At 49.9% G+C, this 15,852-nt stretch overlaps 1 protein-coding gene across 1 annotated transcript in view; it reads right to left on the bottom strand.

The window, feature by feature from the left end:
- The window catches only part of vipas39 (VPS33B interacting protein, apical-basolateral polarity regulator, spe-39 homolog), a 51,434-nt gene extending 35,867 nt beyond the window's left edge, over nt 1-15,567 (bottom strand). Inside the window, exons 1-8 of the mRNA XM_070877580.1 lie at nt 15,518-15,567; nt 14,361-14,450; nt 11,702-11,804; nt 9,360-9,506; nt 7,493-7,561; nt 4,580-4,644; nt 2,927-2,983; nt 1,945-2,037 (exon numbers count right to left, since the gene is read on the bottom strand). Of these exons, the coding sequence (XP_070733681.1) occupies nt 1,945-2,037; nt 2,927-2,983; nt 4,580-4,644; nt 7,493-7,561; nt 9,360-9,506; nt 11,702-11,804; nt 14,361-14,450 (624 nt within the window). The 5' untranslated portion in view covers nt 15,518-15,567. The remainder of the gene's footprint in view (nt 1-1,944; nt 2,038-2,926; nt 2,984-4,579; nt 4,645-7,492; nt 7,562-9,359; nt 9,507-11,701; nt 11,805-14,360; nt 14,451-15,517) is intronic.
- Nucleotides 15,568-15,852: the final 285 nt, after the last annotated feature.

Here is a 15,852-nt window from a genome sequence, read left to right as displayed (position 1 = left end):
CCGCATGCTCCATCTCCAAGGACACCCTGATGCGAATGTAGCCGCGGAAGAGAGGCAGGCAGTCAGGCTAGAACGTCTATACATGCTTCAGGACAATGAGGCAGCTGAACAACAAATCCAACACATAGGAAGACACTGGTGGTGGGAGACAACGTATAATGCAGGCCAGCATCCGTGTTACCGCTTCTTATCTGAATCTTTCACGGCCACTCATGCTGTGGTACTGGGAGTTTTTGCTCATTTTAGTCTGTTGGCTTAGAGGTGTTATAAAACGCTTAAATAAGAATGTAGAGACCTGAAATAACGATAATAAGTGACGTATCAGAAGTTCTTCTCTCTCAAGTTGGTGACTATTGAAATACGAAGAAGTCACCATTGAAATATAATAAATTTTAAATCGTTTTTAGATGGCCTTCCCCTCGTTAACTGTTAACAATTTATATAATTGCACGCTTTGACGCTGGATTGGAGGTTCCCATTAATTTTTTTGGGTGCATAGCTCCTTTAAGGGACTGCACGGGTTGTTCAAAATGCCGCACGTGCGCGGTTTTTCCTATTTAAAAGCCGGTAGGCCGCCTGCTCGGGAGCTGCAGAACGCTGTTCAGCTTAAAGGAAAATAGATCACACATAATTCTAGGCAAACAAAGACACACTGGTCTGAGTAAGCTGATGGCTGGTTGAAGCCAGACAGAGTGCAGCCAATCAGGCTGTGTGTGGCGAGTTTCGGCTCATGCAAGAGCAGGCATAAGGAAAGGGTATAAATGAAAGTACAAAGCACAGCAGATTTACACAAGGCTCACCACGCTGCAGTAACTCAGACCGGGTAATACCGACCTTGATTCTGCTAATTATTGCTTGAATGCTGACTGTGTGATGGATTCTGCCGATGTTGCAATAAAGCTTTGTTAAACCCAATTGGGATTGCCAAGCCGAAGGGTAACCTAGGGCCAAATGCCTGGGACACGGGGACCCTGTAACACACGTGCCTCCTCCCACCTTACTTCATCTCACCCTATCAGCATATCCTTCTACATTTGGTTCAGTTCAAAGCAGCACTTGAAGGGGAATGCACATCTCACTATTCATGGTGCAGTGAGCTGAAATTCCACTGTCTGCACCAGTCTTTTTACTGAAGGGCAAACAAAGAGAGAACTCTCACTATCTTCAATACCACCAGCAACAGCGGAAACTTCCAGATACTGCGCAGCAGATGCACTGGACTGATGTGTGGCGACTGTAACAAGGGCAGGTGGCTCTCGAATCTTACTCCACTGGGTTGCTGAGATCTGAAGATGCGGAACACGTGACTCAACGGGCATGGCACTGATTTCTGAGAGAGCACGCATTCCTGCTTGTGGAACAATCACAACTACAATTTCTGTAATCTCCTCCAGCCCTACAACCACCGAGATCTCTGCGCTCCTCCAATTCTGTCCCCTTGAGTATCCCCGATTTTAATCGCCCTGCCATTGGTGGCCGGGCCTTCTGTTGCCTGGGCCCCAAGCTCTGAAATTCCCGCCCTGAACCTCTCCACATCTCTCTCCCCCTTTTAAGACGTTCCTTGAAACCTGCCTCTTTGACCAAGCTTCTGGTCACCTGTCCTTATATCTCCTTATTTATTGTTGTTGCTGTTGTGCATTCCAGGACACAGCCCCAGAAAAGGTTGGGGAAGTGTTCCACAGACAGGTGTGTCTGTCGGTGCGCGTCTGTTTCTAGCATTGGGGACAAATAAAAAGTCCCTAATCGCACCGCCCAGATGGTGCTGCTTCAAATCGGTCTGGTCAGAGAGTGACTGCCCGACAGCCTCTGATCATGGGCAGGTTAACTCTCAGCGGCCCTTTCACTCTCATTGCTCTTCCACATTCTCCCTCAGACCAAGATTCACATCCTGTGTTCAGTGAGACAGCTGATAAATTTTGAGTGAAGTTTCCAACGAGCACTCACTGCAGTGATGACATTCCCGTCGTGCGTTCGCACAGCTTCATCCACGAGATGCAGCTTGTCTTTCAAGGAGCGAAACCTCTCTAAGGAGTACATCTGAAAACCAAATTGCAATAAAAGTGAGACAGAAAAAAGATGATACAGTTACACAAAGTGTTTGCGTGTGTGTGTGTGTGTGTGTGTCATGTGTGTGTGTCTGTGCCTGCATGTCTATGTGTACGTGTGAGCGTGCGAGTGTGGGCATGCGAGTGTGGGCGTGTGTGCGTATCTGAGTGTACGTGTGGGCATGTGTGTGTCTGTGTGGTGTGTGTGAGAAGAGTTCATTCAGTTTTAAATGATCCTTACGCTCCAATATAAATATGCTTTTTTTAAAAAAAAAGTTGTAAAACAAGAGCTAGTATCAGCAAAGCTATTGGCTCGCTACAATCGGCCACAGCCATTGGCTCGCTGCAATGGGCCACAGCCATTGGCTCGCTGCAATGGGCCACAGCCATTGGCTCGCTGCAATGGGCCACAGCCATTGGCTCGCTGCAATGGGCCACAGCCATTGGCTCGCTGCAATGGGCCACAGCCATTGGCTCGCTGCAATGGGCCACAGCCATTGGCTCGCTGCAATGGGCCACAGCCATTGGCTCGCTGCAATGGGCCACAGCCATTGGCTCGCTGCAATGGGCCAGTCTCCCCGAGTTAAAGGGGGAGGCGGGCGGAAATAAATCATCTATCCAGCAATCCCTGGAAAGTGAGCGAGTGACTGTCAGGGGAGGACAAGGATCGGGCTAGGATGTGATTCCCCCATAGCTGATTATCCAGCAGACACCGGGTGTCCAGGCACACACATTAATAATGACCACTGGGCCAAGGAAGTGGCAAGTGCCTGGTGCCAGTGGAAGTGTACCCCAAAAAGGAGTCAATGCCTTTAGAAAAGGTGGGGGGGGGGGGGGGGAGTAGAAAAGGCTAAAGAATATTTGCGATTATTTCACCATACCCTGCCTTTCTGCATCTGTCTAACCGTCGCTTGCGGACTCCAGTCAATTGAAATGTCCTGTGGAAAGAGCGGGAAACACAAGGTGAATCATAACAGAACAAGCTTCGCAATAATGCACAATTAAGTCAGGGTCAACTCCTTTAACACCACAGGCAGCACTTGTTTCATTTAAGTGATATCAGGTTCCTAAAGGAAAGCAATGTTAAGAAAAGTACTTTCCCACATACATATTTATATATATATGTCTGATATTGTTAGTCTTAGTGCTTCAATGAAGGAAACTATAAATATCCACGTTAAAATGTTTTTTTTAAAGTTCTGGTAGTTTTCTAATTAAGCAATATCTTGTTACAGAAGAAAATGCAAAACTTTCCTGCCCCACAAGCTACAACATGCATTTATATTGCACCGTTACCATATTAAAAAAAGTCTCAAATTGCTTCACTGAGCCATAATCAGCTGCCAAACTGTTACAAAGAAGATATGTGTGCACCCGGGGGGCCGGGGGGGGTGGGTGGTTGGTGCAGTGAGTTAGCGCAATGCCCTTCGACTTCTGCGACGCTGCTTCGAATCAAACTCAGACTGATGGAATAAAAGTTTTCTTTTATTCATCCATGTCGCTGGCGAGGCCGGCATTTATTGCCTCTTCCTAATTGCCCGTGAGAAGGTGGCGGCGAGCCGTCTTCTTGAACCGCTGCGGTCCGTATGGTGAAGGGAGGGAGTTCCAGGATCTTGACCCAGCGACGATGAAGGAACTGCGATATATTTCCAAAGTCAGGACGGTGTGTGTGTGTGTGACTTGGAGGTGGTGGTGCTCCCATGCGCCTGCTGCCCTTGTCCTTGTCCTTCTGGGTGCTAGAGATTGCAGGTTTGGGAGGTGCTGTTGAAGAAGCCTTGGCAAGTCCTCTCTCCCCGTAGGGTGCAGCACGAGACCAGTAGGGCAATGGACCCACGATTTGGCATCACTCAGCACCAAGTCTGGTGACCATGCACACAGGGAGAAGCTAGGTGTAGGAAACATAAAACTGTGCTGTAAGGGTGCTGCTCTGGAGATCGGGCAGAAAGGGAGGCATCACTTTGCAGCTGGGTACGTTATGGCTGAACCGAGAGGGTCTGCTACAGTCATAAGTGTTCCATTCCCCAGCGATGACAACCCTCACCAAATATTCACCAAAGAAATTATTTTTTTAATTTCATTGAAACGTGTACATTTCTTAGAGGGCTTGACAGGATAGATGCTGCGAGATTGTTTCCCCTGGCTGGAGAGTCTAGAACTAGAGGGCATAGACACAGGATAAGGGGGTCGGCCATTTAGGACTGACATGAGGATGAAATCTCTTCACTCAGAGGATTGTGAACTTTTGGAACTCTCTGCCCCAGAGGGCTGTGGAAGCTGAGTCGTTGAGTGTGTTCAAGGCAGAAATTGATAGATTTTTAGACACGAGGGGAATCAAGGGATATGGGGATAGTGCAGGAAAGTGGAATCAAAGTTGAAGATCAGCCATGATCTGATTGAATGGCGGAGCAGGCTCGAGGGGCCGTATGGGCTACTCCTGCTCCTATTTCTTATGTTCTAAGGCTGCAGAGATAGAACCAGTTTACAACTCAGCTAATAACTTACACAGACAGAGTAAATAAACTCATTTAACCCACCTTGTAATCGGCCTTTGATTTACGTAGATCTGGCGCGTAGCTCGTGGTGGATGAGCTGTCGACAGCTGGCACAGAAGTATTGAAGAGTGATTAAAACCTTGACAAGAAAGCGAATCTCACCTTTGTTCTGTATCCCCTCGCATTCTCTTCCCCCCCCCCCCCCATTTAAGCGCTATCCTAGCTCGTCCACCAAGACAAGTGTAGCCAACATTCACCACTCTCTCGGAGGGAAGTCCTGACACTTGGTCCGAGAAGGAGTCACAAGCGAGTGGGCGAAGGGCCTCCTCCTGCCGCTCTCGACCGCTGTGGGAAAGCTGTCAGTTGCCAGCACTGCAACCCTCCTCCAATCCTTCCCCCTCCCCTTATGGAAGGGCGGGGGGCAATTGTGTAATGACTCCACTGTGCCACAGCTGAGATTGGGAAGTCTGTGTGTAAAGGGCAGTGATCATCAGCCCATTTCCTCCACTCTGCCATCCACTGAACAGACGTCAACAAAACCAACCTCCTTTCCCTTCAACATTTCACGTTATTTTGATACTTTCAGTTCCTATGGACTGGAGGGTAGCTAATGTAACACCACATTTAAAAAAGGAGGGAGCGAGAAAACAGGGAATTATTGACCGGTCAGCCTGACATCGGTGGTGGGGAAAATGTTGGAATCAATTATTAAAGATGAAATAGCAGCGCATTTGGAAAGCAGTGACAGGATCGGTCCAAGTCAGCATGGATTTATGAAAGGGAAATCATGCTTGACAAATCTTCTGGAATTTTTTGAGGCTGTAACTAGTAGAGTGGACAAGGGAGAACCAGTAGATGTGGTGTATTTGGACTTTTAAAAGGCTTTTGACAAGGTCCCACACACGAGATTGGTGTGCAAAATTAAGGCACATGGGATTGGGAGTAATGTATTGAAGTGGATAGAGAACTGGTTGGCAGACAGTAAGCGGAGAGTGGGAATAAACAGGTCCTTTTCCAGAATGACAGGCAGTGACTAGTGGGGTACTGCAAGGTTCAGTGCTGGGACCCCAGCTATTTACAATATATATTAATATTTTAGACGAAGGAATTGAATGTAATATCTCCAAGTTTGCAGATGACGCTAAGCTGGGTGGCGGTGAGAGCTGTGAGGAGGATAAGAGGCTGCAGGGTAACTTGGACAGGTTAGGTAAGTGGGCAAATGCATGGCAGATGCAGTATAATGTAGATAAATGTGAGGTTATCCACTTTGGTGGCAAAAACAGGAAGGCAGATTATCATCTGAATGGTAACAGATTAGTAAAAGGGGAGGTGCAACGAGACCTGGATGTCATGGTACATCAGTCATTGAAAGTAGGCATGCAGGTATAGCACGCAGTAAAGAAAGCAAATGGCATGTTGGCCTTCATAGCGACAAGATTTGAGTATAGGAGCAGGGAGGTCTTATTGCAGTTGTACAGGGCCTTGGTGAGACCACACCTTGAGTATTATGTGCAGTTTTGGTCTCTTAATCTGAGGAAGGACATTCTTGCTATTGAGGGAGTGCAGCGAAGGTTCACCAGACTGATTCCCGGAATGGCAGGACTGACATATGAAGAAAGACTGGATCGACTAGGCTTATATTCAGTGGAAGTTAGAAGAATGAGAGGGGATCTCAGAGAAGCATATAAAATTCTGACGGGATTGGACAGGTTAGATGCAGGAAGAATGTTCCCGATGTTGGGGAAGTCCAGAACCAGGGGTCACAACTAAAGATAAGGGGTAAGCCATCTAGAACCAAGGTCAGGAATTCAGGAGAAATTAAAAGGTCTCGCATAACCAACATGGGGAGGTTATACCCATCAGGAACGATTGAACAGGCTGGGGCTCTTCTCTCTAGAAAACAGACTGAGGAGTGACCTGATAGAGGTCTTTAAGATTATGGAAGGGTTTGATAGGGTAAACATAGAGAAGGTTTCCTCTTGTGGTGAGGGGGCAGCAAAACTAAGAGCCATAAATAGAAGATAAATCTAATAGGTGTAATGCATGCACCTGTGAGTATGCTCACAGGTTTATAGAGCTGTTGGCATGCTCCTGATCTTTGGGCACCCTGTGCGGAGGGGAGCGGGCAGGTCGGAGGGCCTCCTCGTGGGACTGGGCCATTAACAAGTCCATGCGGCAGGCGGTCGAGGGGGTCGTTTAGCCCAACTACCTGCCTCTCTTCCACGGCTACGTTCGTGCCAGGGTGTCCCTGGAGATGGAGCACGCGGTGTTCACCGGTATGCTCGCAGCCTTCCGCAAGAGGTGGGTACCGGAGGGACTGGAGTGCATCATCACCTCCGGCAACCAAATTTTATTTTGATTGGTTGAAGTTCACTGTAAAGTTTTATTTGGAAATTTGTGGATTCTAGTGCCCTTGCTATAAGGGGACATTGATTAATATTCTACTTAAAATAATTGTAGAGCTGTTGAGTCAGGAGTGGCTTAGCCAGTCACGTGATGTTCATAAGACTCAATAAAACCCCAGCCAGTTGGGTTCAGGGAATCCACAATGAGACAGGTGGTTGTGAGCCTGGTGGATGAACTGATAATGTGTAACGTGATTGTTAAACCTTTGCTAATAAACCAACTCGTTCTTAACAGCAATATGTTGCTATGAATTCTTAAGCAAAGAACCCATGAAGCAAATACATTACAATTGGAAATTCAGGGGAAACTTCTTTACCCAGAGTGATTCGAGTATGGAACTCACTGCCACATGGAGTGGTTGAGGTAAATAGCTTAGATGCATTTAAGGGAAGCTAGATAAGTGCATTGAGGGAGAAGGTATAGAAGGATATGTTGAGATGAAGTATAGTGGGAGGAGACTCCCATGGAGCATAAACACTGGCATGGACCTGTTGGGCCGAATGGCCTGTTTCTGTGTTGTGCTTACTATGTAATTCTATGCAAACTTACAATCGGAAAGTGACTGGAAACTCCCAGGCCGACTGCTCCCAAATAAAGCAGTTGAAGGGTCCCTTTTACCTGTGGAATAAAACAGTCCCAAAGTCAGGTGAGTGCAGGACAGCCCGAGACTGACTAACGCTGGTTTAGAACGCAAGAACATAAGAAATAGGAGCAGGAGTAGGCCATACGGCCCCTCGAGCCTGCTCCGCCATTTAATACGATCATGGCTGATCCGATCATGGATTCAGGTCCACTTTCCCACCCGCTCCCCATAACCCCTTATCATTTAATCATTTAAGAAACTGTCCATTTCTGTCTTAAATTTATTCAATGTCCCAGCTTCCACAGCTCTCTGAGGCAGCGAATTCCACAGATTTACAACCCTCTGAGAGAAGAAATTTCTCCTCATCTCAGTGCCGCACGGCGACAAGGTGGCGATCTTTCTGTACAACAGCTGTATTCACCCAGCTTGGGAATACTATGATATTGCCACAGTAACGGAGGTCACGGTATTTTCCCACCTCTGTTTATTTAACTGGGCACATATCTTATTTCAATGAATGAGGTTATCGCCCCTTCTTTGTCGTGTGCTACACGTACACGTTTTAAAAATCTGCTTGGAGAGTCCTGCTGTTTGCCACAGACCCACTACCAGCTGCAATACGTCCAGTGATTCTGGAGTCAGGAGCACGAATCGCAACACCAAGCATAGGGCACAAAGCGGAGTACGCGATATGTCTTGCTCAAAGGCAGCTACAGTAAGGATCCCATTTCATTCCAGATTGGTCACCCCGCCTCCCAACCGCCTCAGCCAGGGTTCCTGCTCCTGACCGAAATTCAGGGAGCACTCCAGGTGTGTGTGTGTGTGTGTGTGGGGGGATGTCAAGTTGTGACGGCAACAACTTGCATTTATATAGCGCCTTCAATGTAGCAAAACATCCCCAAGGCGCTTCACATGCGCGTTATCAGACAACATTTGACACCAAGTTACACAAGGAGATCTCAGGAAAGGTGACCAAAGAACTTGGTCAAAGAGATAGGTTTTAAGGAGTGACTTAAAGGAGGAGAGGTAGTGAGGCGGCGAGGTTCAGGGAGGGAATGCTGGAGCCAATGGTGAAAATCGAGGACGTGCAAGAGGTCAGAAATTGGGGTGCCGAGATCTCAGAGGGTTGTAGTGCTGGAGGAGGTTACAGAGATAGGGAGGAGTGAGGCCATGGGGGGGGATTTGAAAACAAGGATGAGAATTTTTTTTAAATCGAGGCGTTGCCAGACCGGGAACCAACGTAGATCAGCGAACACAGGGGGGTGATGGGTGAACGGGACTGGTGCGAGTTAGGATTCGGGCAGCTGAGTTTTGACACCCTTTTTGGTGGAATAGCCTGATGACACTCATCATGGCTCAGACATGAAGGACAGCCCCTTGGGTGAAGTCGAGGAAGACACCCACAGACCGGGGACCGGAAGAGAGTTAACGCCGTCAGGGTGGCAGCGGGGGGGGGGGGGGGGGGGGGAAGGGGCAGAAACGGATAAAGAATGCAGATGCGTGTCTTGCTGCCAGGAATCTGAGGGTGTTCAAAGGACAAAGGTGACATTAGGTGAAACTGATTCACAGCGTTCAAAACTGAGCAGTGCTCAGGAAAATTCACAGGTGCCTAAGGGGGTCGGAGAGTATTTTTTCCCTTATTGGCTCTGGGTTTTTTCCTCCCTCCCAGGAGTTTACACAGCTGCAGAGTGGGTGGAGGGGGGGAAACGAGGGGTTGGAAGTGCCCAGTCAAGATGCCCCACCATCATGAGCAAGTCTTTCCCTGCCCGACAAATGTGTCCTATTGTTTGTGGCACAATTAACTCGAACCAATGCCCACGAGGTCACCACTACCTTTGAAAAAGCTGCTCAGGGAGTATGCAGAGGCGGGCTTGGAAAGAGCCTGCTGCGTTGTGTTGGAGCGAGATCTTGCAGCCCCCGGGTCTCGGAGGTCACCTGCTCGGACCCCCGTCGTGTTCTCTTTGATTGACCAGGAAATACCTGGGGGAAAAAAGGAAATGTATCGTTCAGAAATACATCGGATACGAGCGCAGAGTTCCGAGATGCCAAATCGCTTCTCTTCACTCTAGTTGCATTCCCGAGGCTTTCAACGCCCATGCTGCCGGGTCTATTCCAATGCAACCTTCCAACCACCTCCCATGTATAATTTTTCTCCGCCTCCTACGTTGCAACAGCGGCTACGCTTCGAAAAGTACTTCATTGGTTGGAAAGTGCTTTGGGACGTCCCCAGGTCGTTAAAGGCGCTGTATATAAAATAAATGCAAGAGATTTCCTGCCTTCCTCTGTAGGGTGACCCTAATCCTGGACCTCACCATGTGAAGAATTACATAATATATCAAAATACGACGTAATTTTATTAAATTCCCATCAAGGCCCCAGACCCTTCCCCCGAAAACACCAGCTCCCTTTCCTCGGGTACAATCCATGGGTGCTGGTTGCCTAGCTCGGCTAGCCACCCAGACAGCAGCTCACGCTGAAGGTACAAGTCCACACACCATTCTCCTTGCATGGTCCTGTGTAGGCTATTCGGCAATGCAAGGCATCACAGCTGTACCAATCCTGTCCACAAACACACAGTGGAGGGAGGGGAGAGTTGGGGGGGGAGTGAGAGGGCAGTGGAGAGAGGGGGCAGCGGGTGAAGGGAGCGGGGAGAGAGGAGGGGGAGGGGGGAAAGAGAGAGGAGGGGGGAAAAGGGAGAGGGGAGTGGGAAAAGGGAGAGGGGGAGGTGGAAAGCGAGAGAGGAAAGCAAAATGGGGGGGGGGGGGGCAAAGAAAGGGGCGGGGAAAGGAGAGAGGGGGGAGAAAGGAAAGAGGGTGGGAAGAAGAGGCGGGGGAGGAAGGAGGGGCGGGGGGGAAGGAGAGGCGGGGGGGGGAAGGAGAGGCGGGGGGGGGAAGGAGAGGCGGGGGGGGGAAGGAGAGGCGGGGGGGGGAAGGAGAGGCGGGGGGGGGAAGGAGAGGCGGGGGGGGAAGGAGAGGCGGGGGGGGGGAAGGAGAGGCGGGGGGGGGGAAGGAGAGGCGGGGGGGGGGAAGGAGAGGCGGGGGAGGAAGGAGAGGCGGGGGAGGAAGGAGAGGCGGGGGGGAAGGAGAGGCGGGGGGGGGGGGAGGAGAGGCGGGGGGGGGGGGAGGAGAGGCGGGGGGGGGGGAAGGAGAGGCGGGGGGGGGGAAGGAGAGGCGGGGGGGGGGAAGGAGAGGCGGGGGGGGGGAAGGAGAGGCGGGGGGGGGGAAGGAGAGGCGGGGGGGGGGAAGGAGAGGCGGGGGGGGGGAAGGAGAGGCGGGGGGGGGGAAGGAGAGGCGGGGGGGGGGAAGGAGAGGCGGGGGGGGGGAAGGAGAGGCGGGGGGGGGAAGGAGAGGCGGGGGGGGGGAAGGAGAGGCGGGGGGGGGAAGGAGAGGCGGGGGGGGAAGGAGAGGCGGGGGGGAAGGAGAGGCGGGGGGGAAGGAGAGGCGGGGGGGAAAGGAGAGGCGGGGGGGAAAGGAGAGGCGGGGGGGAAAGTAGAGGGCGGGAAAGGAGAGGGCGGGAAAGGAGAGGGCGGGAAAGGAGAGGGGGGGAAAGGAGAGGGGGGGAAAGGAGAGGGGGGGAAAGGAGAGGGGGGGAAAGGAGAGGGGGGGAAAGGAGAGGGGGGAAAGGAGAGGGGGGAAAGGAGAGGGGGGGAAAGGAGAGGGGGGGAAAGGAGAGGGGGGGAAAGGAGAGGGGGGGAAGGAGAGGGGGGGGAAGGAGAGGGGGGAAGGAGAGGGGGGAAGGAGAGGGGGGGTAAGGAGAGGGGGGGTAAGGAGAGGGGGGAGAGGGGGGGAGGAGAGGGGGGGAAGGAAAGGGGGGCGAAGGAAAGGGGGGCGAAGGAAAGGGGGAAATGGGGGAGAAAGGGGAGAAAGGGGGGTGGAGAAAGGGGGGAAGAGGGGGGGAGAGAGGGGGGAGAAAGGGGGGAGAAAGGGGGGAAGAGGGGGAGAAAGGGGGGAGAAAGGAGGGGGGAAGAGAGGGGGGAATAAGAGAAAGGAGGGGGGGAAGAGAGGGGGGAATAAGAGAGAGGAGGGGGGAAGAGAGGGGGGGAGAAGAGAGGTGGAAGAATGAGAGTGGGGGAAGAGAGGAGGGGGAATGAGAGTAGAAGAGAGGAAAGGAGAGAGCGGGGGAAGGAGACAGTGGGTGGCGTGAAGGAGAGAGGGGGTAATAGTTACAGTACTTACTTCCCACGGGCTCCCCGCTCCAGCTGACCTTTTCCACATCGTCGTCGTCGTCATCATCCACGATGTTGCGGAGATTGTTCACCGCTCGCTTGGACGCTTTCAGCTGATGTGACAATACAACGAAAACGGTCATAAAAAACGGAGCCAACCAGAAATGTGGCGGCCAAGCAGGATAGTGAGAGCTGTTACACTGAAAGGACATGCAGTCACCCAATGTCCACACGCATGCCCTTTTCAGTAGGGATCACTGGTCAGCACTAAATGGTATGAACCCCAGACTTGTTTCATCACCTCAACCCGGGGAGGGTACAGAGGCCAATTATATCGGCCCCATTGCCATCCCAGTCCACATCAGCTAACTGAGCACAGAGCGCTGCAATAATACTTATACCACCCCGGCGCTGATACATGTATTAAATAAAACGGGGTTTTTTTGGGGTTGTTCCGTGATCTGTCCTTCAGATGATTTATTCAAGTGAGAAACTGGACGAATTTCCTACTCCACCTGATCTCCAGCTATATATTTTTTTTACTATCTTCAGCAACGAATTGTATTTATGTAAAGCATTCCTTATGTAACCAGAGTGCTTTTCAAGTAACATACACTCAATGAAGCAGTGGGCAGAAGGAAGAATGCTGCATACAGTGACACCTCGATTCCTGGCCAGATTGGAGTTGATTGTGTAATTCCCCTGTCGATCACACCTGCTGGAAGTGACTGGGGTTGACATCACGCACATCACTTGTCATCACCATAGGCAGTCCCTCGAAATGAGGACGACTTGCTTCCCCATAGAAAAGGATGAGTTCACAAGTGTTTCAATGAAGGACCTAATATTCCAGGTTCTGAACTACATCCTGAAGGGTGGAAACATAGAAACATAGAAAATAGGTGCAGAAATAGCCCATTCAGCCCTTCGAGCCTGCACCACCATTCAATATGATCATGGCTAATCATGCAACTTCAGTACCCCATTCCTGCTTTCTGTCCATACCCCTTGATCCCTTTAGCCGTAAGGGCCACATCTAACTTCCTTTTGAATATATCTAATGAACTGGCCTCAACAACTTTCTGTGGTAGAGAATTCCACAGATTCACAATTCTCCGAGTGAAGAAGTTTCTCCTCATCTCGGTCCTAAATGGCTTACCCCTTATCCTTAAGACTGTAACCCCTGGTTCTGGACTTCTCCAACATCGGAAACATTCTTCCTGCATCTAACCTGTTCAATCCCGTCAGAATTTTATATGTTTCTATGAGATCCCCTTTCATGCTTCTAAATTCCAGTAAATATAAGCCTAGTCGATCCAGTCTTTCTGTGTGGATTTTTTTAACGTGGGGTGGCCATTGCACACCAGCCACCACACGGGCTTGACAGAGCTAGGTCTTCGTCCAGTGACAAGGGTTATCCAAGACGACTGGAGACCTGCTCTGCTGCACGGACCTAGTGTGTGCACATATCGCACTGTGGGCTGGTCCGTGCTGCCCCTAGGCCCCTGGCCCCAAACTTACGCTTCTCCTGGGCCCCGATCACATCCCTCCACAGTCTCTTGCCGCTCCTGCTGTATCTGCCCACGCTCCAATCACCGACCTGGACAAGTTACATCACTTGTATTCAGTAACTATCCACCACTCACTGCATTCTGCTGGAGAAATCACCCGGCTTTTACTGGGAGATGTTGCTGCAGTTTCTGTCATGGGTTCTGTTTGCTGTAGTTTGTAGGGACTCTTTTGAAATAGACTCTGTGGACTGTTTGCTGTAGTGTGTTGTTTAAATAGACTCTGTTTGCTGAGTAAAATATGCTGTTAGTCCTGCCCCGCCTCCAACTCATTGACTGATTACTCCGAACAAAGAATGCCCAATCCCAACCAATTAAAAGAGTCATCTAATTGAATGGCGGAACAGGCTCGAGGGGCTGAGTGGCCTGCTCTTGTTCCTATGTCAGCTCCAAGGGAAAGTAAGCGACCACTGATCTCCCCGTCATGGAAAAGGAGTGACATGAGAAAGGAGTAAGAAAGGAGGGAGAGTCATAGTGTGTCATTCACTTGCAACTACATGTAGGCAGTCCAGAAACGGTCATTGTCAGAGGTTTGTGGGCAGATCGCCTGTGTTGGGTGTGTAAAAGGGAGACTTCGGGAGGCAGGGTGAAAAAGGATAGATTAATTTAAGAAAACTGAATAAACAAAATTATGTAGACTTTTATCATCCTCAAGTTACATCCTTCAAAACAAGTACGTGTCTTTCTGATAAGCCATTAAACCCAGATCCCATCTGCCTGTACAGATGGACATTAAACACTCCATGGTACTGTCCAGAAGAATGAGGCGTTCTCCTAGTGACCTGGGCAACTGTCCTCTCTCAACCAACACCAAAATGAAAAGATTAACTGGTCAAATGTTGAAATCCTGTTTGTGGGATCGTGCTGTACACAATTCAGGGCTGCAATTGTCTACAGAAATTACTCCAATGGTTTGGAATATCCCAAGAACATGATAAGATTTTACATAAATGCAAGTTTTTTCTTCTTTCTTCCCCCCCAAAGAGGATAGTTATGCAGGACAGAGCACCTCTAAAACAACTCCAAAAAATATTTACCACAGACCGAAAAATCAAGGGAAAGAATCGGATCAGGGAATTTAAATACAGGCTAGTTACTTGCCTCTGTGAATTCATCATCATCATCAAACATGAAAGCTTTGCATTTTGTGCTGTTCCAATATTCTTCTTCGTCATTTTTATTTCTGCTCATCTGCAAATATAATAGAAATACTGGACAAAACTGCATTGATCACAATATACAGGAACAGTTCTCAACCCTTAACCAATGCTGAGGGTTCGGCCATTCTTCGCAGAGTCCCACCTGCCATTTCCCCAATCAGCAAACTCATGCAAGAGTTCAAGTGACAGTTCACTGGTGGTTCAGGGGGCTGATGCCAGTGTAGTAGTGGCCCACAGAGACCAGGTAGGTTCAATTCCTGATTTGTGTTGAGTCAGGTGATCTCAGGCAAGGAGGTAGTGGAGGCAGTAGAGTCAACCCCAGCACCCCGAATCAGCAACACAGTCAGCCACAAAGGGCCGAATGGCCTACTCCTGCACGTATTTTCTATGTTTCTATAATACTGCTTGCTACCCGACTTCTCTGGCTAGAGAGGGTGCACATGGGGACCTTGCATGTGGAGTGGGTCAGGCTGGGCTGGGTTGGGCTACCCTCCTTATTTTTTTTAACTAGTTCCTGGGATGTGGCCGTCGCTGGCAAGGCCAGCATTTATTGCCCATCCCTAGATGCACGAGTAACCAAATATCCACAACCAAATAGCCGACTGACACTGACTGCCTAGATTCACACATATGGCAAACAAGAAGCTTGGAACAAGACACTGGAGGGTAGGCTACGGGCAGCTGTAAAACTGCAGCCCAGCAAGTTCTGCACCTTCAGGGAGAGAAAACTGAAAATGGGGTGCTAAATAAAACAATTGCATCCTTCAAGGGGTGAAATGAGGGGGTGCAGTGAATTTTGACCTCATTTCATACATTTTTAAATGAAGAACAACAAATAAACACTTCCCCACTAAGACAATGCCACTTTAATGCTGGAAAATGACTCTCTCAGGAGGTTTGACTGCTGCTGACTGGCAGAGGCAGTCTCAGGGCTGATGAATGTCACTCAGACACACACACATACTGGAGAACAGTAACAGGAAGAGACCACTTTTTATTGTTAAACACCAGGTAGATTTGTTTGTTTATTTAAACCAGTGTTTATATAAAGTAAATTAATGGTGGCTGCTGCCCACACCCAATGCCCCACTTACTCACCCCTGAACTCACTCACTTCCCTGCATCAGCCTCTCAGGATCAGGCAACACACCGGCTCTGCGCATGCGCCGCTCGGGCAAGTGCTGCCGAGGGTCGTAGTTTTCAAATCGCTTGCGGACTACAATTCCCGGCAGTCCTTGCGGGTGCAGACTTCCGGCACACGCCCGAACCGCCTCTGTCAAAGCACAGGATCAGAACGTTAACATCTCGCTCAAGAGGCAGCAACAAGAGGTGTCTTTAATAAGTCCCCAATTTTTTTTTTCGTTTTCGAATCACGGAGTCATCGAAACATCTCACATCAGGGATGTATTTTACTGCTGCACAGTGCGTGCATC

This window comes from Pristiophorus japonicus, chromosome 4, assembly GCF_044704955.1.
Source record: "Pristiophorus japonicus isolate sPriJap1 chromosome 4, sPriJap1.hap1, whole genome shotgun sequence".
Taxonomy (NCBI): Eukaryota; Metazoa; Chordata; class Chondrichthyes; family Pristiophoridae; genus Pristiophorus; species Pristiophorus japonicus.
Note: the sequence above shows the minus strand (reverse complement) of the source record. Positions and strands in the feature narration are given on the sequence as shown.